Source organism: Protopterus annectens, chromosome 2.part0, assembly GCF_019279795.1.
Source record: "Protopterus annectens isolate FY-2018-M chromosome 2.part0, PAN1.0, whole genome shotgun sequence".
Lineage (NCBI taxonomy): Eukaryota > Metazoa > Chordata > Ceratodontiformes > Protopteridae > Protopterus > Protopterus annectens.
In genome coordinates, this window is record NC_056728.1 from 585921569 (window position 1) to 585943805 (window position 22237).

At 42.0% G+C, this 22237-nt stretch overlaps 1 protein-coding gene across 14 annotated transcripts in view; it reads left to right on the forward strand.

The window, feature by feature from the left end:
- The window catches only part of LOC122793158 (transmembrane protease serine 11D-like), a 971710-nt gene that overhangs the window by 872470 nt on the left and 77003 nt on the right, over window positions 1–22237 (forward strand). For all 14 annotated transcript variants that reach the window (XM_044060954.1, XM_044060958.1, XM_044060960.1 and 11 more), the window contains one exon: window positions 21204–21463. In XM_044060954.1, coding sequence (XP_043916889.1) covers window positions 21204–21463 — 260 coding nt within the window. The remainder of the gene's footprint in view (window positions 1–21203; window positions 21464–22237) is intronic.

Genomic DNA, 22237 nt, shown 5'->3' on the forward strand with positions numbered 1-22237 from the left:
CTTAAAAAAGCAGTCTAACTAAAATCAGTATTCCGCCATGCAAGTCAGTGGCAGGGACAAGACAATCTGGCTAGTGAATAGTGGTTGCTAAGGGGGGAGGCACAGTGTGACACATGTAACTATGCAGTACCAGGCAATCCTATGCAAATGAGGGGAAGGATAGTGAATCCCAGTTTTCCCCAGCATGTGAGGCAGGTCCCAACAGTGTAAGAGTATGAATAGCTAAGTGCAAGACTAGGAGGTAGGTGACATCATGGGTAGGTGTGTCAGGGATACTGTAAGCGGATTGGAGCTCTGTGGCTCGGGTATGCTCCTAGCTTAGCACAGCCAAGCTAGGGGGTGTGTCTAAACCTGCCTAGCACTCTTTACAAAGTGTAAGCAGGTGCGTGTGCCACACACCAGGATTTACTGTAAGAAAAAAGAAGTTAAACCAGGAAACAGCAGCAGTGTGCACTTCTGAGTACTCTGTTTGTGCGGCACGTCTCCGGTCCCAAACAGAAGAGCAATGGGAAGGGAAATCAGCAGTAGGAAGGTAATCAAGGAGAACTAGCATATCTGGCAGGTGAAATGTATCAGAAGCAGCCAATTACACAGACAGCAGCCCAGCCCAGAACACTACTATAAACTAAGCAAACACCTTCCCCACTGTTCTTTCCCACGCTCTACACCACTGGTGTATACAACCAGAAATTTTAACAAACAAACCTACAAAATGAGAAGGGCTGCAGCAGGCAATATAGAACAACATGTGCAAGAGGTTGAGGATGGTGAGGATGTGCATGCTGCCGAACAACCCAGAGTTAGGACACGGAGAAGAGTGTAAAAACCCAGGGTAACCTACCAGGGGCTACATGAGCTGGAGATAGTGGAGTGCTATAGGGTGGACAGAGACCTCCTACAGCAAGTAGTTGAGCTGTAATCCAAAATTAGGCACTGGAGACCAGCAGTTCCAACACAGAAGTGGTTTAATGTTCAAACACAGCAAAAGGAACACACATCCACAAATAACATAAACGTTGATAAAAACACTTCCCCTTACGTTTTCATCTCATAGAACTTCATCAGATGGGCAAAAACAACATAGTTACCTAATTAAATAACTTTTCCTGTTTGAATAGACCAATGAAATCAGTGATTCAATTAGTTACCAAGATACAGAAAGAGTGGATTCTAAACTGCATGTGACAGTCTTAATAGTCTATCACCATCTGGTGGACAAATAATAAAACATATGAAAATGTATATAAAATCAAGAATGCACTTAAATAAATAAACCAGGATAAAATACCATGAATATATCTAAAACATGTAAAAATATCACAATTTTGCAGACCTGAGCTTAAGTACAGGTTTTAAAGACACCATATCATTAGGTCCTGAATTGTTGCAAGCATCCAAGACTAATTGCCAATATAGTTCCCTGTATTCGAGTCTGGTCTCCCATGGCCCTCCCCTGGCGTCTATAGGGACCACCTCTATCACAAAAAATTGATACTCTGCTTTTGGACTTGCCTGAAGATGTTTGTACAGGGCGTCATTATCATTTTCTTCCTTAAATCATAAAGGTGTTCATACATTCTTTGTTTTAACCTCCTTTCCATCTTACCCACATAGGAGTCACATGCCCCACACAAAACAATATATACCACACATGTGGTATTACAATTTGCATACCCTCTAGCAGTTATATACTTGCTTCTACATTTTAAATATGACATGTCTCCAGTCCGTATGTACTTACATTGGGTACAACTTCCACATTTGTGTGTACCTTTTTTGTTACTAATGAGAGTTCCGAAAGTGTTATAATAGGAACCTCCTTCCAAAATACTTTTGATATTTCATCCTTTTTTGCACACACATTTAAGTGGCTTGTCAAATATACAATTTAAATCTGATAAGGCTGCAAATTTTTTCCACTCCTTGTCTATAACTTGTTTGACCAAATTTGTTTCACCATTATATGTGATAGTCAAAGCAGATTGGTAAAACGTCCCTTCTATCTTCGCACCAAGCCTTGCATAATCAGAGGGGTGATTTTTACCCCAAATAGGGCAAACCTAGACTCTCTACCATCCATGACTTCTGTTAATACATCATTCAAAAATGTTAGAGGGTACCCTCTGGCTTTGAACTTTTCTACTATAAAATCACATTTTTTTTTAAATCCTGGTCATCAGATGTCATTCTGCTAGCCCGGACCAGTTGACCTTTTATTATCCCTCTTTTTTGGTGTGGGAGGTGGGCACTCGCATAGTGAAGATAAGAATTCGAGAATGTCTGCTTTCTTTGTATTTTAGATTTGAAACCATTGTCCACCCTTTGAATGTTAACATCAAGGTAATTTAACTCACTATTGTTAAGCTGTTATGTAAATTTTAGGAACTTAGTAGTCTTAAAAATGTATTCAAGGAATTTGAAAAAATGATTAACAGTACCACTCCAAAAAATACAGGTGTCATCTAAAAAAATGCCCATACAGGTTCCAATGTTGTTTAAATTCAGAGGTGAACACATATTTGTATTCCCAATATAAGAGAATAATATTGGCATAGGTAGGGGCACAGTGTGCCCCATTGCCACGCCCTTCAATTGTTTACAGTATTCTCCCTGAAAGAAAATAAAATTATTCTTAAGGACTAGGTCCATTAAAATTAGACAAGTGCGAAATACACCAAAGGGAATATCCCCACAATCGGTCATGAATTCCTCAAACCAAGCAAGCCCCACATCATGTGGAATACACGTGAAGAAATCCACTACATCAAGTGTAATGAAAGTACTTGTGTTGGATTGTTGTTCATTGCTTATGTGTCCTAAAAAATCCCATGAATCCTTGAGACTATTCTCATTTTTGAAAACTGTGTTTTTTAGATTATAATCTAATATTTTGTCAAAGGTGCAGTTACTGATCCTTCTGCAGAGACAATAGGCCTAAGTGGTGAGTCAGTAATACTTTTGTGAACCTTGGGTATACCAAAAACGGAGGGTACTCTGGGCTTGTCGACATTTAAAAAGTTATAAGTCTCAATGACTAAGAGCCCCTCTATCACTAGATCATTTAGACACATGGAAATCTTTTTATAGGCAATGTTGACTTCATTCAAAGAAACTCTAGTGTATATCATCATTGAGCAAGTCAAACATTTTGCTTTCATAGCTGATATGATCCATTAAAACAACCCCTCCATCCTTGTCTGGTTTCATAGTTCTAAGGTTTTTGTTTTCCTTAAAATCATATAGAATATTATTTTCCTCAGTAGTTACATTTGGGGTCACTCATTTCCCTTAATTCTTTTTCCACCACCAGTTCAAAATTTCCAAGCTGGGGGTGCAGTGGGGGTTGAAAGTGCTTTTCTTCACTAGTCTAGTGTGAATATTCCTTTTCTCCTATTGTTGAGCTGATTTGTAAATTTTAGGAACTTAGTAGTCTTAGAAAAGTATTCAAGGAATTCAAAAAAATGATTATCAGTACCAGCCCAAATAATACAGATGTCATCTAAAAAACGCCCATACAGGTTTCAATATTGTTTAAATTCAGAGGTGAACACATATTTGTTTTCCCAATATAGGAAAATTAATATTCTACTACAAGGACTGTAAATTTGAACTCATAAACTTCTCAATGACCGCAATCAAGCCTGGATGGCTTTCCTAGTATCACATTAACCTCTAACCATGAGGAGGGTCTTTCACAAGTGAACACACATCCAAACCATGGACTGAGTGAAAGAGAAACAAGTTCCAACAGTTCAAACCAACACGGTACTAAAAGACATTTTAGAGACATTTTAAACTTTAAAATTGATTTTAGTGCACAAAAGCAAGTTGCTACTAACAATGATGCTCATGCTACTATGCTTTCTAAACTTGATAATTTATTGTACAAATACAAAGCCTGGGAAACTGACAGTGCTTATCTTAAACACTGCCTGCATTTAAAAATCGTTCCTAAAGGTTTAAGAGTATGCAAGTATCCTAATAATGTAAAAAAAGGTCCTCATTTTCACCAGGACCTCATTATGGCTTTTGATAGATATGGGACAGACATAATGAGAGCCATTATCAAAAATAATGAGAACTAGAAATGGAAATGTTTTAAATCAGATTGAGAGTGTTAACAACAGTACTGCTAGTGATTTACTGTTTAGTATAGACACTGAAAAGGCAAATTATTTTGATATTTTGAATGGTATTGAGTTAAAATGCAAGAAAATACAGGATCGAAAACTTATGAAAATTGAGAGAGACTCTAATGAATATGCTAGCATGACACATTACCCAAAACCAAAACACTTTAGGTCAACAGCAACTTATATGGGGGTGAAAACGATAAAAGATGGGCATATACAGAGAATATTAGTCAGGATGAGCAAGAACATTTAAACTTACAGGACCCCTCAGAATTTCCACCTCCGAGGAGGTCCGAGAGATTGAGACAGAAGGGTCCTGTGAACTACAGGTATGGGAACCAAGTACAGGAAAGTTGGGGACCACAGGAACATATTGGAGATTGATTCTCAAGATGAAATTACACAACATGGTTGCTTATTTAGCTACAATGGTTTTAACATATTTAACTACACCAGCACAAACATCACCAAAGGGCATTTTAACTTATTTTTTAAATGATTCACTTTTATACCTAGGGTAAAAACCAATTTGGTGAATTTATTAGTTGATTTTAAATTATTTTTAGACAAAAAAAATCTAGAATTATTTTTTTAGTGGACAGGAGAAAAGGAATATTCACAATAGACTAGTGAAGAAAAGCACTTTCAACCCCCCACTGCACCCCCAGCTTAGAAATTTTGAACTGGTGGTAGAAAAAGAATTAAGGGAAATGTTGAAATACAATAAAATGACCCCAAATGTAACTACTGAGGAAAAGAATATTCTATATGATTTTAAGGAAAACAAAAACCTTAGAACCATGAAACCAGACAAGGGTGGAGGGGTTGTTTTAATGGATCATATCAGCTATGAAAGCAAAATGTTTGACTTGCTCAATGATGATATACACTAGAGTTTCCTTGAATGAAGTCAACATTGCCTATAAAAAGATTTCCATGCATCTAAATGATCTAGTGATAGAGGGGCTCTTAGTCATTGAGACTTATAACTTTTTAAATGTCGACAAGCCCAGAGTACCCTCCGTTTTTGGTATACCCAAGGTCCACAAAAGTATTACTGACCCACTGCTTAGGCCTATTGTTTCTGCGGAAGGATCAGTAACTGTATCTTTGGCAAAATATATAGATTATAATCTAAAAAACAGTTTTCAAAAATGAGAATATTCTCAAGGATTCATGGGATTTTTTAAGATGCAAAGGCAATGAACAGCAATCCAACAAAGTACTTTCATTACACTTGATGTAGTGGATTTATTCATGTTTATTCCAATGATGTGGGGCTTGCTTGGTTTGATGAATTCATAGCCAATTGTGGGGATATTTCCTTTGGTGTATTTCATACTTGTCGAATTTTAATGGCCCTAGTCCTTAAGAATCATTTTATTTTCTTTCAGGGAGAATACTATAAACAATTCAAGGGTGAGACAATGGGGACACACTGTGCCCCTACCTATGCCAATATTATTCTCCTATATTGGGAAAACAAATGTGTTCACCTCTGAGTTTAAGCAATATTGGAACCAGTATGGGCGTTTTTTAGATGACATCTGTATTTTCTGGACGTGTACTGATAATCATTTTTTCAAATTCCTTGAATACATTTTTAAGACTACTAAGTTCCTAAAATTTACATATCAGCTTAACAATAGTGAGTTAAATAACCTTGACATTAACATTCAAAGGGTGGACAATGGCTTCAAATCTAAAATACGTAGAAAGCAGACATTCTCAAATTTATATCTTCACTATGCGAGTGCCCACCCCCACACCAAAAAAGAGGGGTAATAAAAGGTCAACTGGTCTGGGCTAGCAGAATGACATCTGATGACCAGGATTTAAAAAAAAATGTGATTTTATAGTCGAAATGTTCAAAGCCAGAGGGTGCCCTCCAATGCTTTTGAATGATGTATTAACAGAAGTCATGGATGGTAGAGAGTCTAGGTTTGCCCCTATTTTGGGTAAAAATCATCCCACTGATTATGCAAGGCTAGGTGTGAAGATAGAATACCAATTATATTCTTACCAATCTGCTTTGACTATCACATATGATGGTGAAAGAAATTTGGTCAAACAAGTTATAGACATGGAGTGGAAAACATTTGTAGCCTTATCAGATTTAAATTGTATATTTGACAAGCCACTTAAATGTGTGTACAAAGAAGGACGAAATATCAAAAATATTTTGGAAGGAGGTTCCCATTATAACAATTTCAGAACTCTCATTAGTAACAAAAAAGGTACACACAAATGTGGAAGTTGTACCCAATGTAAGTACATACGGACTGGGGACGTTATATTTAAAATGTAGAAACAAGTATATAACTACTAGAAGGTATGCAAATTGTAATACCACAGGTGTGGTATATATTGTTTTGTGTGGGGCATGTGACTAATTCTGTGTGGGTAAGATGGAAAGGAGGTTAAAACAAAGAATGTATGAACACCTTTATGATTTAAGGAAGAAAAATGATAATAACGCCCTGTACAAACATCTTCAGGCGTGTCCAAAAGCAGAGTATCAATTTTTTGTGATAGAGGTGGTACCTATAGACCCCAGGGGTAGGCCATGGGAGACCAGACTCAAATACAGGGAACTATATTGGCAATTAGTCCTGGATGCTTGCAACAATTCAGAACCTAATGATATGGTGTCTTTAAAACCTGTACTTAAGCTCAGGTCTGCAAAATTGTGATATTTTTACATTTTTTAGATATATTCATGTTATTTTATCCTGGTTTATTTATTTAAGTGAATTCTTGATTTTATATACATTTTCATGTGTTTTATTATTTGTCCACCAGATGGTGCTAAACTAGTAAGACTATCACATACAGTTTAGAATCCACTCTTTCTGTATCTTGGTAACTAATTGAATCACTGATTTCATTGGTCTATTCAAACAGGAAAAGTTATTTCACTAGGTAACTATGATGTTTTTGCCCATCTGATGAAGTTCTATGAGACGAAAACATAAGGGGAAGTGTTTTTATCAGCATTTATGTTATTTATGGATGTGTGTTCCTTTTGCTGTGTTTGAACATTAAATCACTTGTGCATTGGAACTGCTTGTCTCTGGTGCCTAATTTTGGATTGCTAGTTATGTTTTGGGCACTTTTACGACATCTTTGCTGTTAAGTAGTTGAGCTGTGCCGGCCACACCTGACACACCAAACCAACCAAGTGGAACCTATCCCAGTGGATACCAAGGTATGTGTAGGCCTAGGTATACTAGCCACAGGTACCTCCCAAAGCACAACTGGGGATAACATGAGGATCTCACAGGCATCTGCATCCAGAGTATTCCACCACTTCCTGGATGCCATGGCAGCACATGCCAGTGAGCATGTATATTTCCTCAACAACCGTGAGGTGTTGACCAGCAATATGCGTCTCTTCCACCAAGTAGCAGAATACCCTGGGGTAGTGGGTGCAGACTGCATGCACATATGCATCAAAGCACCACCTGGTGAGCAGGGTAGGGCCTACATCAACCGCAGGGGCATCCCTTCCATCAACTGCCAGGTCGAATGTGATGCCCAGGGCATTATAATGAATGTGTGTGCTAGCTGCCCTGGAAGCTATGATGATTTGCACATAAGGCATCTGACGCAGCTGTACCAGAGATTTGCCAATGGGGACATCCCCTACGGTCACCTAGTGCGGGATGCTGGGTATACACTGGAGGTGGCTGATGACACCCATCAGAAATGCACACACACCTGAACAACAGTGCCATAATGAGGCATACGCACAGGCCAGACATATAATAGAGCATGTGTTTGGGATGCTCAGGTCATGGTTCCGGTGTCTGGACACATCCAGTGGAGCCTTCCAGTATTCATCAGCTACATGTACCCAACTTGTTATGGTATGTGCGATGCTACACAATATGATCCTGTGGAAACAGCTGCAGTAGGAACAGCATGGGGCAGAGCCACACAGCCCCCCACCAATGCCAAGGCCTGCACAGGCACAGAGTGACCGGAAGGAGGAAGAACCTGAGCCTGCCCCAGGTAGGCAGAAGGAGGTGTGCCCAGTATGCTCTGGCCTTGGCAAAGAGGCAATGCATAGCACATTCACTGACACAGTAGGGTCCCAGGGAATGACACCTCTCTCTGACTCGCACATACAGTAAAAGTGATGCCAAACATGACACCACCTGTGCTCAACCATGTATAGGGAGTGTACTATGTGCATCTGACATAGGCAGCCCTCCAGCACCATCCGCAAGTCTGGCACACCCACAAGGTAAGTCAATCTACCTACCAATTGCCAAATGGAGTAGAATGTGTTGTCACCTGTAGCTATGGTATGGATGTGAGCATGCAAGGAAATTGGGTGGCTGAATGTTACGGCAGCAGACAGTAGACACCCATAGTGGCACCCTGACATGTTTAACACATACTGGAGTCACCATAGTAGCCAGTACTACACATGGTGACAGAAACCACTACAGGAAATGTGCTGTGCGAAATGTGTGTCCATATGACCCGCACATGCCAGTCAGGATGGTTCACATATCCTACAACAGTTGCAGCCAGCAGGACAGGTGGACACAAACCCAAACAGGGCCTGTGCCATGGCCCCAGAATAATGGCTAGGGTTAACTCCACCCCCAGGCCTACATAAACAGACCACAGCAGGGCAGGCAGTGGGATGCCAGTTCTGAAGGGTAGGATGTCAGACAATAATATGTAGGGCAACCAAAGCCATGATCTGTAGTACACTGGTGTGCCTCTAGACAGCATGATAGTTATCAATACAGAATTAAATGAAGTACATGACATACCAGTATAGTCATAGCAAATGTGTACAAATGTCACTTGTCCCCCCATCCTACATAGCAATGTAATGACCGTCATATGTGCCCCCCCACTCCCATATAGACATGTAGAAACAGTCAGGTGTGCCCCTACCCCCACTCCAGTGTAGAAATGTAGTAACAGTCAGGTTTTCCCCCTCAGTCCTGTGTAGAAATGTATTAACATGCATGAGTAGGTATAATATGAGTGGAGCAGAGATGCCCAGAGGTGGCCAAGGTAGCAGGATAGGTTATAGGATGTGCGCAATATGCAGGTCTGTGTGTGTTAGGATGGTGTGTGTTTCATATTGTGTGAGAGTGGTCAGTATGTATGCATGTTGAGATAAGACCTGGTGGCCATAGCCCAGTACTGCTGATGACAGGGACAAGCCCTCACATCTACAGTGCCAAGGGCAATCCCCACCAGTGTGCCACCTGCTAGCAGTAAGCCAATGTAAATGTATGGTGGTAATATGTGTCGCCATCTGAAAGACTAACATGGCATGGCTGTTGGGCTAGATATACAAGCAGTAAACAGGGGAAAAGTGTCCCAGACATACAGTATACATTGTATCACTGTGAAATGGAGACACCCTTGGAATTGTACATGCAGGTATGCACCACAGCAACCGGTCCTGTAGTAGGGGATACCAGTGATGTCTGGCTGAACACCTGCAGATCACAAAGGAGGTAGGACTGATGTATTGGGAAACAGCTGGTGTACCTACACATGCCAGCATACCTGGAATGCCCCATATATATCTGTGTGTCAGATGCAAGTAGTGTCCATTAGCACACATGAACCCAGCTCACGCAAACACCACCCACAGATACCTCTCTGGCCATATCCCTGCTGTGGGGAATGGGTACAGTATGACCCCTCCTGTACATGGAAATAGTAGAAGAATGCAGCATGCAGTGCAGATGTCCCATGCAGGTGTGTCCCCAGCTGTACGTAGCACCCTGCCAGCATCCACACCACCTGATCAAGACTGATAGAAGGAAGTTGCATGAACACCTATCACACCTACCCTGACACCCCAGGGGAATATACTGCATGGTGTTCTGTGACTGTAGGCCTGACAGAATGCAACGGCCTGCCACATGTGTCCTGCAGCAACACCTAATGCCCCACAGACCTCTGCCAAAGGCCTGTGTTTCACATGTACTGCCAATGCATGTTTAGTCATGGACACCCAGATAACAACATAACACACTCCACATAAGCCATATGCAAGGCCACGTTGCTAAACCACAGTAACATGTCCACCATGTCCGACTGCATGAACTGTGGACCAACACTAACACACACCTGTGATGGGATGATACCCTTAAGGAAAATATCAGAGAATGTATGCATAATGAATGGAAGACATTAGAATAACAGAGGGGGAGTGGGTGCATGGGCAGCATGGAATGTGCAGGGTCTGACACCAAGCTGTGTGCACACACTATCCCTGGATGCCAACACATAAATGGGTGGCTACACACCTGCCTGTACACTACAATAGGGTTAATGTCCTGACCCATGGCCCCTGCCTCTGGGCAACCTCTGTAAATCTGTACAGCTGTGAGGCATTGCCACAGCAAGATAAGCCCATACTGTCTTGTCAATGGGTGTACAAGTATGGGATCCCCCACCAGCACTCTACCAAGGTACTGAACCGGATACACAGACCCAGCAGCAGGTGTCTACAGCTCCCCCTCCAGAATGGCATAACTTACCATGAATATGTAGGTGTCTGCCTACAATACCGGACACAGCTGCAGTCACCCTTGTCCCCCAAGACAGCACTGTGAGCAAGAATGTCCACCTGACAGTACATGGAGACAGAAAACATCACTGTGTATAACAGTACACATGTCTGAATATCTCTACTAACAGTGATACCATGCAGCACAGATGCAATCAACTACAGTACACACTATTCCATGCACAGTTTGTCCCCATATTCCCAAATGATCGATGGATACCTAGCAGAAACACTTTGCTACCTGTAGGTGTACCACACAAAAGTTTGCACTGGAGTACAAACTACCTGGTATTGATCCAAACATTCTATACAGAAGGGCACACTGGGCATGCTCACACACTTAGAGAAATGAAGGCAATGTCAGTCAACAACGTACTGAAAGGTCATACTGGGCATGCTCACACACGTAATCAAAAGAAGCCCATGTCTGCAAACAACAGTGGACTAGACATATCTGATAGTCACAGATGTTAGTGCAGACACCCCTCAGTATGCACCACTCATGCTTTGCACACATATCCAAGGATAATACGCGATAATAAGCCAAACGTACACGTACATAGATGTGTGGGAGAAAGTGATTGTGACAAGGAGCCAAACATTATGAGACTTGTCCCACCCAGAATACAGCCAAATGACTACAACCACATGATGCTCAGATGTCACTCACTGTAGACATTAGCCACCGGTATCTGTCAGCATTATGGACTAGATTATGTGGTGCAAGTGCTAGCTGTGCAGCATGACTGTACAAGGAAGTAGTCATCTAACAGCTATATACACGTACCTGTGGAATATAACCCTGCATGTGCCCACATGTGGTATGTCAACCTCTAGATGAATGGGTTATGGCCCATGCACACACAATGCCCTCCCCATAGCCCTACCATGACAAACTCACTGAGGTCATCCACTTTGAAATACACCCTTGGGGAAAGTGCAGCCCAGTAATCTCCATAGTGTGTCCCGTAACTGTGTACTGCTGTAGTGTGATAAAGTAGCTACCTAAGTGTTCTAACTCCAGACGTGGCAAGTGTGTGTGTGTGTATGTGTGTGTGGGGGGGGGGGATTAGTGTGCATGTCTGTCTGCGTAGAGAGCAATGCTTTTTACAGTAGCCACACTCCTTACAATTCCCATACTCAACTTTGTCAAGGCTGCTGATGTCACCCACCTAGACATACACCTCTGGGAAGGTTGTAGCCCAGTAATCTCCGTAGTGTGTCCTGTAACTGCATATTGCGGTAGAGTGATAAAGCACCTAGGTAGGTGTTCTAACCCAGACGTGGCAACTATGTCTGTGTGTCTGTCTGTCTCTGTGTAGAAAACAATGCATTTTAGTATAGCCGCACAAATTACAATTCCTATACTCAACTTTGGCAAGCCTGCTGATGTCACCCACCTAGAAATACACCTCTGGGAAGGTTGCAGCCTAGTAATCACTGTAGCATGTCCTGTAACTGCGTACTGCTGTAGAATGATAAAGTATCTACGTAGGTGCTCTAACTCCAGATGTGTAAACAATGTGTGTGTGTTAGCGTGTGTGTCTATCTGTGTAGAAAGCAATGCATTTTAGTGTAGTCACACAAATTACAATTCCTATACTCGACTTTGGCAAGCCTGCTGATGTCACCCACCTAGGAATACACCTCTGGGAAGGTTGTAACCTAGTAATCACCGTAGCATGTCTTGTAACTGCCTGCTGCTGTAGAGTGATAAAGTAGCTAGGTAGATGTCGTAACCCCAGACGTGGCAAGTGTGTGTGTGTGTGTGTGTGTGTGTGTGTGTGTGTGTGTGTGTGTGTGTGTGTGTGTGTGTGTGTGTGTGCGTGCGCCTGTGTGTGTGTGTGTGTGTGTGTCTATGTGTCTCTGTCTGTGTAGAGAGCAATGCATTTTAGTGTAGCCACACAAATTACAATTCCTATACTCAACTTTGACAAGCTTGCTGATGTCACCCACCTAGAAATACACCTCTGGGAGGTTGTAGCCCAGTAATCACCATAGCGTGTCCCATAACTGTGTATGGCTGTAGAGTGATAAAGTAGTTAGGTAGGTGTTCTAACCCCAGACATGGTGACTGTGTGTGTGTGTTTATCTCTGACTATGTAGTGAGCAATGCTTTTTAGGGTAGTCACACTCCTTACAATTCTTAAACTCGATATTGGCCAGGCTGCTGATGAAACCCACCTAGGAATACACCTCTGGGAAGGTAGTAGCCTCATAATCTCCATAGTGCGTCCTATAACTGTGCACTGCTGGAGTGTGATTTAGAACTGTGGCAGGGTTCCATCCCCACCCATGGTGGTTCTGGATGTTTTGTGTGTGTTCATGTCTGTATATGGAGCAATGCATTATAGGCTAGTCACATGCAGTACATTTCACATGGCCCACTTTGACAATCCAGCTGATGTCATTCTTTGTGAAATACAGCTTTGTGGAAGGAGTCCCCTAGTAATCCCTGTGGTGCGGCCTATAACAGCTCCATGCTGTAGTGTGGTATAGACACCTGTCAGGGGTTCTATACCCACACATGTCAGTCGTGGATATTTTGTGTGTGTCTCACTGTCTGTGTAGGGAGCAATGCATTTTAGGGTAGTCACCCGCAGTACATTTCAAATGGCCTACTTTGGCAATCCTGCCAATATCATTCATTGTGGAATACACCCTTGGGGAAGGAGTACTTAAGTAATGTGCATGGCGCATACTATAACTGCTTAGTGCTGAGGTGTAATAAACTAGTTAGGTAGGGGTTCTACTCCCAGACATGACAGGTGTGTATATGTGTGTGTGTGTGTGTGTGTGTGTGTGTGTGTGTGTGTGTGTGTCTGTGTGTGTGTGTGTTCGTATCTTGTATAGAAGTGGTTGTGAACGTGTGACACCTGTGGCCAATGTGGAGCGGGTTTTGCATATGTGTTATATGGCAGCCCTACTATATAGCACAATATCCACTGATGTGAAGTAGCTGAGAGGCTGGGGTACAAAGCCATACCCATACATGTGACAACAAGGCCAGGCAATCACATTTAGCAACCCCAGTATTACCCAGAGCACACTCTCAACAAGTTTCACATGAACACACATGCCTAGGCAACAGCCAATATGTGGGTAGTACACTGCATATTGGCCACTGATAGCAACCATGGAGTGATAGCAGGAGGCTACAGAGGGAAATTCCCCTGTCCATCTGTCCAATATGCATGAACATGCTGAAAGTGCACCTCCCCCATGTTCCCCAGTGGACACCTGCACCACCTGTGGTGCCATCATGTGTCCCACAATGGATATATCATGCCTGACAACATGCCCTGTATGGGCAGTTGCCACTGACACCAGAGAATGCTGTCAGCATGCTATCAATGTAGGTGCAGGTAAACCTGGTACCCATTACCGGTCCCCACCACAGGGGGCAAGACTGGTACATATGATGGTAATCTGTGTTCACAACATGGGCCAGACACCCCAGGTACAGTTCTACATGTCACTGTACATGCATGTGAGAGGTTTGCACATCCCAGACATTGTACATGTCATGGGGTAAGGAACAGATACATGGCAAGCGATGCACAACAATGCCCACACACAATAGTCACCCAGGTGACTAGATGGGGGATAAAATACCCACCTGTGTGGGCAAGAGCGGAAACTACAGCCCTGAGACACAATGCAGACCATTGTCATGTAGCCTGATGCCAAGGTATACCCATTGCTTACCCTTGTATAGCCTGCTGCCACAGTCGACCACCAGTCAGTACTGGCACCCTGAGTGTTTGTCTGTGTGTTGTATGGTGCGTATGTTCACAGTCACACTCACTACAACCCCCATGCACATACAGAAGCATGCTGTCAGATGTCAGACACCTCCTCATACCCTGTGCCCATACCACCTCTGTATGACCTGTGTGGTGCATGAAGTACCTGCACAGTGATGTGTTGTGGCAATCCCGCTACTGATGAATTGTACCCCTGGCCCTACCAAGTGTGTCGATGTGTGCGTGTCCCTGTGAGAGTGTGGTTGTATTGATGCTGGCACCTTTTCATGCTGACAGGCATGTGTAAGTCACCTACCTTATAGCTATCGTATCCCTGTTGCAGATGTCATGCACCATCACAGATATTTTCTGAGGAGCTCCACAACAGGTAACCCATGTGGCAAATCCAATAACTGTATCAAACTGTGAACGCAGTACATAGTTGTCAGGGGTTTGATACCCTGTGCTGGTAGGTGTGTGACACACAAGCTGCAGTTTTACTGCACCACCCCTTCCTGACATGTCTTTGCCTCTATCTGCCTCTCCCACTTCCTCTCTGGTGGATGTGGAGACCTACACCAGCTTTGCTTAGGGAGCAGCATGTGTATTTTAAGTGATGCTCATGATCAGCTGATGGCCTTTGCATGAACCACAGCCCTCCCCTAGCTGATTGCATGTGGAACAGCTGTGGTAAAATTCCCATAGTCAATTGCATGGAAACACACTCTGATATCTAGGAACATCATGTATGTGTTGGCCCTTGTCATTCACTGTGAGCAGGAACTAGAATTGTTGGTTGGCAATCAGCATCTGCGATAGATTGGGAATTTACCTTCAACAACATACACTGTGGAAACAGGGCAACACACATAAGGGGGATGAGCCTGACCTGCCAACAGACTGTAAGTGCTGCTATACCTAATGTGGTGTACTGTTGGTTTAACAGTGTGTGTGTGGATATGCCCTTCCTACATGTCTCCATACCTGCCATGTCAGTTCCATGTTTATGTGGAATACCCATCTGCAGGGTTATCTACAGACAGGGCAGTGTGTTGTGCCATTGGTTCCATGTGTTACCTAAAGAGCATCTATCTGTGGACTGCAGATGGTAGTGTGAGGATTGCAGTCTGTAGATGGTGAAAGCCGTGACAGTTACTGACGTCTTATCCCTCATAGGACATATGTTGTCACAAACCCTGTTACAATAGTAAATGTGTGAGGTTATCACAGCAACATGTCATTAGTAGCTCTGTGTATGTGCTGCCAGCCACAACTCTGCCAACCTGTGTACATATGTTGTGCATGACGCGGTGCGTATGTACTGTACACCATAAATAGTGTCATCATATCCGCTAACAAGCCAGTGAGATATCAGACTGCTTCACATGTTATGTACAGTACGGGTTATATTTGATGACATAACCTGGACATTCTGTGGATGTTTGTACAGTCCTACGTGTGTGTGGGCATCAGTGTTACAGACATCAGGTAGCAATAACTTCTACAGGAGAACTGGCACACTCAGGGCAGCTACATATGTGTAGGAGGTTGAGGAACTACAGACAGAGTGTGAGTAGAGCCGTGTTATGCTTTGTATTGTACTGGTGTTACAGGGTGTGTGTGTACATACTACTTTACCTTGGAATGCAGTTTGTCTGCATAGCCCTCAACTGTGGGTCTATCCTCTTGGTGGCTAGAGGTGTGCCTAACATGTTTTGTCTGTCCATCACACAGGTCCTGCGTCTGATATCCCACTGGCAGTGTGTGTGTGTAGAGTGCTATCAGTACATGACCTACATATCAAGCTTTGCATATATGACATGCTGTGGGGGGGTGTTCCATAGTGGGCTGTGAGTATATCACACTACCATTGCTGCCATTAGTCCACATCTGTTGTATCTCCCACACATATGGTGGAGCTGGGGCCATATATGTGTGGGCATTACCTACACAATATGTGTGTGGTCTTATGCACTCCAGAGGCCAGTGTAACAGTGGTATATGGCCCTGTATTATTGGGTCTGGGGGGAGCACCATAAATGACCTAGGCTGTTAAACATGTGGGGGTATCACGGGTGAGCTGCCATAAGGTATCTGGATGTAAAGTGCCGTATACTTCACCTATATGTACATCACGTACATATATTCGGTTACTGCAAACCTACTGCCACCTGCCAGATGAACTGTTCTGTTTGTTAGTGTGCATGTGATGGTGTCAGTTATGCCTTATGTCACAGTTACAACCCATGTGGTCACATGACGTCTTTACCTCCCACTGCTGTTGTACAGAGTGTAGATAGCGGCTGCTGAACTATTCACCTGCATCACACACTGTTGATCGTTTGGTATCCTGTGGCCCAGTCAATCCTCACTACTGTACAAATCTAAGGACCTGGCCTGGACAGCAACAGTTGTGAACCTTTCCAAACTACTGCATTAGTATAACTGTTTCATGGTTGCATTCCTCTGTTTATATGGATGTCACTGTCTGAACAGCTATATGACATGGCATGTAGAACTGTCATGGTACACAATGAAAGGTATTCCAATTCTGCAAACCTGTGTGTGGAGTTTTCCTACTGACCTCTCTGTGGGTATATGTTACAGGCAACGGTCATCATTTGTATGGGTGGCCCATACAGTGTCCAATTGTTCAGGGGTTAGCTGTAGACATAGTGGCTGTTCCATATTGTGTACACTGACTACATATGTATCCTACTGTACATATATCTGCGTGTGTATGTGTAGTCACATGTATAGTCATATAGATATACATGTGCATTTCCTGCCGTAGTCCTGTTCCGAAAAAATGTATGTTATTTAGTAGGTTTTGCATTACAAATATTGCTTATACCATGCTTTGCCATGTAAAATAGACTGTGCTGCACTGGGACTCGAACTGGGAATGCCTGCTCGTTAGGCGAACACTCTGCCCACTACACTATTGCTGACATGCTTCATTTGCAGATATCGTCCTTGTTATCCTCTTCAGCCCTTTAGGCTGCATTCACCGTGGCTAAGCAATGGGCACACCCGTACACCAATAGTTAGCTGTACTTGGTGCTTTAGACACCAATATGGGGGTTTCTTCTATTGGTTTTATGTCCTGTTGCTGTTGTACACATGGGGGACTGCTGGTGGGGATATGTGGACACCTATGAGCAGTTTCTGCAGTTCAACATTGCAGGGGCATGTTTATTCTGGGGGCTCTGCTGTCAGACACACCCCCTACACTCATACATGCTCCATGTAAACCTGGGGGCTTGGGCAGTGGGCCTTCATTACTATGCATGGTGCGCTGCCTTCCTGCTCCTAAACGTTCACTTCCATGCAGGACTTGTCTAGTCCTGCACAGAAGATTAGTTAATCCGGGGGAAGTCATTGATAAATGATCATTAGTAAAGGGATGAAAAATCTAGGGTTCACTGAGTTTCTTGAGTCAATTAAGGATTGGCATGACCAGTTTCAAACCGTAATTTGAAAATTTAGCAAACAGCATGCAGGCCAGATTGCTTACTTCCCATTGGTATATATCTAAGTAAATATTTTTCTATACACATTTCTCATTATGCCTACCAATCTTTGAACCTCTGCCTGTCAGTCTTGAGTCCCCTCATTCCCCCAATAATAAGTGTCCCTAACACACTACCAAAATCCAACTAGAGGGTTTATTATACAGACCGACATGGAGATAGTTTGTGCCCTTGCTGACATCCCAGTATTGAGCACATTTCCACTGAGGGCCTAACCCTGCCCTCAGTGCTGACATGAGCATGCATATCACTGTAGGGTATATACACCTTTCCCATGTCTGTGCATGTCGCCACCCACATATCAGGCATTTTGCTATCACCAGTTTGGAATCACCAAACCCACATTCCTGGTTTTCACCACTTTGGTTCCCTACAACCCTTCACTTGCAAAATGTTGATTAGCTAACCAGAACCATTACTCCCTTCCCTTTGTATTGGTAAACAGGTGTTAGCCACTCACTCCCACCCTCCATCACCAGGCTCTTCCAGTTCCCAAGCCACTACTTGACCTCTGGTTGTCTGGGTAATAGTTTTTCATCCCTCCATGCAGAGAGCCAGGGCATTAAGTATTTTTTTAAATAATAATAATAATAATAATGTGAATGCTTAGTGCTGGTTAACCATTAGGAATAATTAAAGTTTTCAAAGTAAAAACGATTGGTGGCCATTAGTTTAGGACAAAATGCAGAGCCTTTCTCCAACATCTCCCACGATTCAGGCCCTGCTTGTCATAGCCAAGGTTTACCAAAACAGAAAATAGTGACATTAAACCACTTTCCAGTTTCTAGTTTCTATTTTGGTAAATTTTGGTTATAACAATTAAAACGTATGTACGATATTATATACACTAGCCACATTATTTTTCCATCAGCCCTTCTGGTTTTACAGGTTTAGTTTCCAAACAAGGTGACTAGTTGCATTATTTCACTTCCAAACAGGATGACTAGTTGCATCATTTCACTTTAGAACCATTCGTGTGGGCCTGTTAATGCTAGGCACATTCGTGGAGCATTAACTTCATGACAGTTTTTTAATTAATTAATTTATTAAACTTTGTTCTACACTTACTTTTAAGTGTAAAAAGCACATGGTTCGGCTGGTTTAAGTCCACATGGTTTATTTTTGATGGCTTCACATATAAGGGTACACTTGTTTTCAAATGGGATACTTTTCTATAGTGCACTCTTACACTTTCAAACTAAGTATTTTCTTAGTTAGATGCCACACTTTAAAAGATCCCTGTGCCATGAGTGCTTTATTTTTAACATTTATCACTGTATTTCCACCTTAGCGATTATAGTTTTGGTTGTTATCCTACTTAGGTTTTCACTTGTCGATTTATACACATGTTCATTCATTTTATAATTTGTTATTGACACACAAACCAGATGAAGTATTTATTTGACATGAAAGTGATCTTTGTTAAAAGTGGCTTAGTTTATATTTATTCTGATGGATGTCTAGTGGTGGATCTTTTTGTTAGTTAGCTAATTTATATATTTATTTTACATTATTATACCACAAAATTCTGACTTGGAACAATCCAGTTATCAGCAGAGGCCCAGGGAGAAACACTCCAGACACGTCTTTGTAATGTAAGATGAAACCAGAGCACCCGAAGGAAACCCACGTGAATGCAGTGAGGACATGCAGACTCCACACAGAAGGCACCCCAGCCAAGAATCAAACCAGCAAGTCTTTTGCTGTGAGGCAACAACGCAAACCTCTGCTCCACTGCGCCTAATCATTTGTTAGTTAGTTTCTTAATTAATATAGTTTGGATTGTTTAGTTAACCTATATATAGTGTTAATAAGCTGGTCTTATATTGTAATTTGTCTCTAACGTTTTAGTTTCAGTTTTAGGTAGCACAGTCAACGATTACACTATGGTGTTAAGGGGGAAGTAGAACTTGATTAAAGGAATGATTGTAATGCTTTTATTGCTCTTAACAGAACCACCCCCAGTAACTACTCCCTCACTCCAAACAACCTGATTATATACAAATAAGGAATGTTTTTGATGCTTTTCATTACACTCAACTAGGATCACTTGTTTGTGTGTTTTAATAAAGGATATTACATTTTTAACTCAGCTGTGAACTACCTACCATTTTAATTCAAATGTGGACTACCTACTATTTTCTATTTTATTATTTTGTACACGTATTTTACAGTTTAATTTTTATTAATGAGCTAGATGCTTAACAAATGAATGAACATCACAGCCTCCGCACTGCAATGTTTCTTCTTGGTTTGTTTTTGACTCAGTATAGGTTGCATACTGCATTTTCTGAAACTTTGAAGGATACCACAGATTTTTCTTTTTGAAATCCTTCTAGTAAGCACAACTATTTGTCAAAGGTATTTCATCTGGATCTAAAGATGCTAGTGTACCCCTAGATTCATCACTGATCAGCCCCATTATAGAGCATGGTGCTTCATTCTGTATCTCAGTCAATATCACAACAAACATGAAAAGCCCCAGAGGTTCCTAACAAAAAATATCTCCAGTCTAAAAACCTTAGTTATCAGGATAATTAAACTCAATGTGCCTGTACTCTTGTCTTTTAGACTCTTGAGGGGTGATCTATGCCTCATTTATCAAGCCACAAATGATCCAGTGGTCCTTTACCTCTGGTATCTCAGTAGGACAAACAACTCCACCAGCACTAGAACCAGAGAATTGAATCTTTATCAGCAGATAAACAGAACATGATAGTGCGTTAGATTCATCACCCAGCACATCCCCTTCTCTGAAATAAACTTCTTCTACAGGTTAAACAATAATTATATAGCTTCCTTCAAGTTAAACTGGATGACTTGGATGGGTGGTCTCAAACGTATCCCTAGACTAACTTGGAAATAGCAACTTACACTTACAGAGCATTAGAAATTAAGAGGATGTATAACTTCCACATACCTGTAGAGAGCAGTCCTTCTCATCAGTCACATGATTCTTCTCACCAGTCACATGATTTTATCACACTACTATTTTTCATTGCCATTCCATTTAAAACTGTTCTAACTGTTACATTTCAACTTTTTTCATTGATCAAAGTAGCCCACCTCTCTTGTGAAAACAGAGAAAGGCTACAGTTAAATATAAGCAAGTGTTTCTGTTTCCATTATATTTTTTAACATAATAATACTGCCCTTACAATGCTGCTAGAACTCTGAGTTAATTGTGACTCTGATACTGATTCTCTTTAATGTATCGTGTAATGTTCTGTTGCAGTCACAAACTTCCTACTTCATGGACTGCATACATGGGATCAACTTATGTAAACAGTGGCATAACGAGGAGCATCAGCAAAATCATCACACATGAATTGTATAATCCCAAAACAGAAGATTATGATGTTGCCGTGATGCAGCTTTCCAGCCCAATCACATACGATGACTATATCCAGCCTATATGTCTTCCATCATCTACAACTTATTTTGCTCCAGGTTTAAACTGCACTGTAACTGGATGGGGTACACTCACATCAGGAGGTTAGTAACAATCTTTGATACTTCATTACAAAAATAATTCTGAAAATGGTTTCTTTTTGATGTTTATGTAAATATAAATTTGCTTAGCAGGCATGCTTAGCAGGCAAATAAGCTGCAGTAAATCTAAGAGAACTGAAGCTCTGTAATGTTAACAAAGAACTGTAAGAAAAATTAACTCAATACTTATTAGCTGAATGCATTTTAAGGGATACAGATGCATAAGGACAAATACATTTGTCATAATGGCTAAAGTCTTAACCTCCCATGCACAACGTACAAGGTTCAGTCCTGACCACTGGCCAATGTCAAATGAAGTTTGCATGTTTTCCTTGTGTCTCTGCAGGCTTCCTCTCAAAACCATGCTGAGTATTTCCTCTTAAAATCACCCAAGAATGGAGTTGGGCAGCAGCAAAGACTCTAGATTGCGCCAAATAGGGGAAGAGCTATGTGCCAGCCACTTTTGTGGTGTGGAGTATCCTCTAGATAGGAGAAAGTACAGTTGTGTAAAATCTTACCATAACAGTAGATGTCCTTGCCTTCACCACTACAGTATTCATAACTTATGGGATTCCCTGCCATGGAAGCCTGTCATCCAGCCAGTCTACCAAACCCTGCATCTAAATGCTCCTCACAAAGCATAGGACATGAAGGTGACATTCAGGTCTACCATCCTCAGAACTGATTGCCCCAGTAGGAACAGAAGTCCAAGGAAAATCAAAGCGATCCTGCACACCCAGGAAGGAAAAAAATACTAGGGGGTATGAAGGGAGGAAG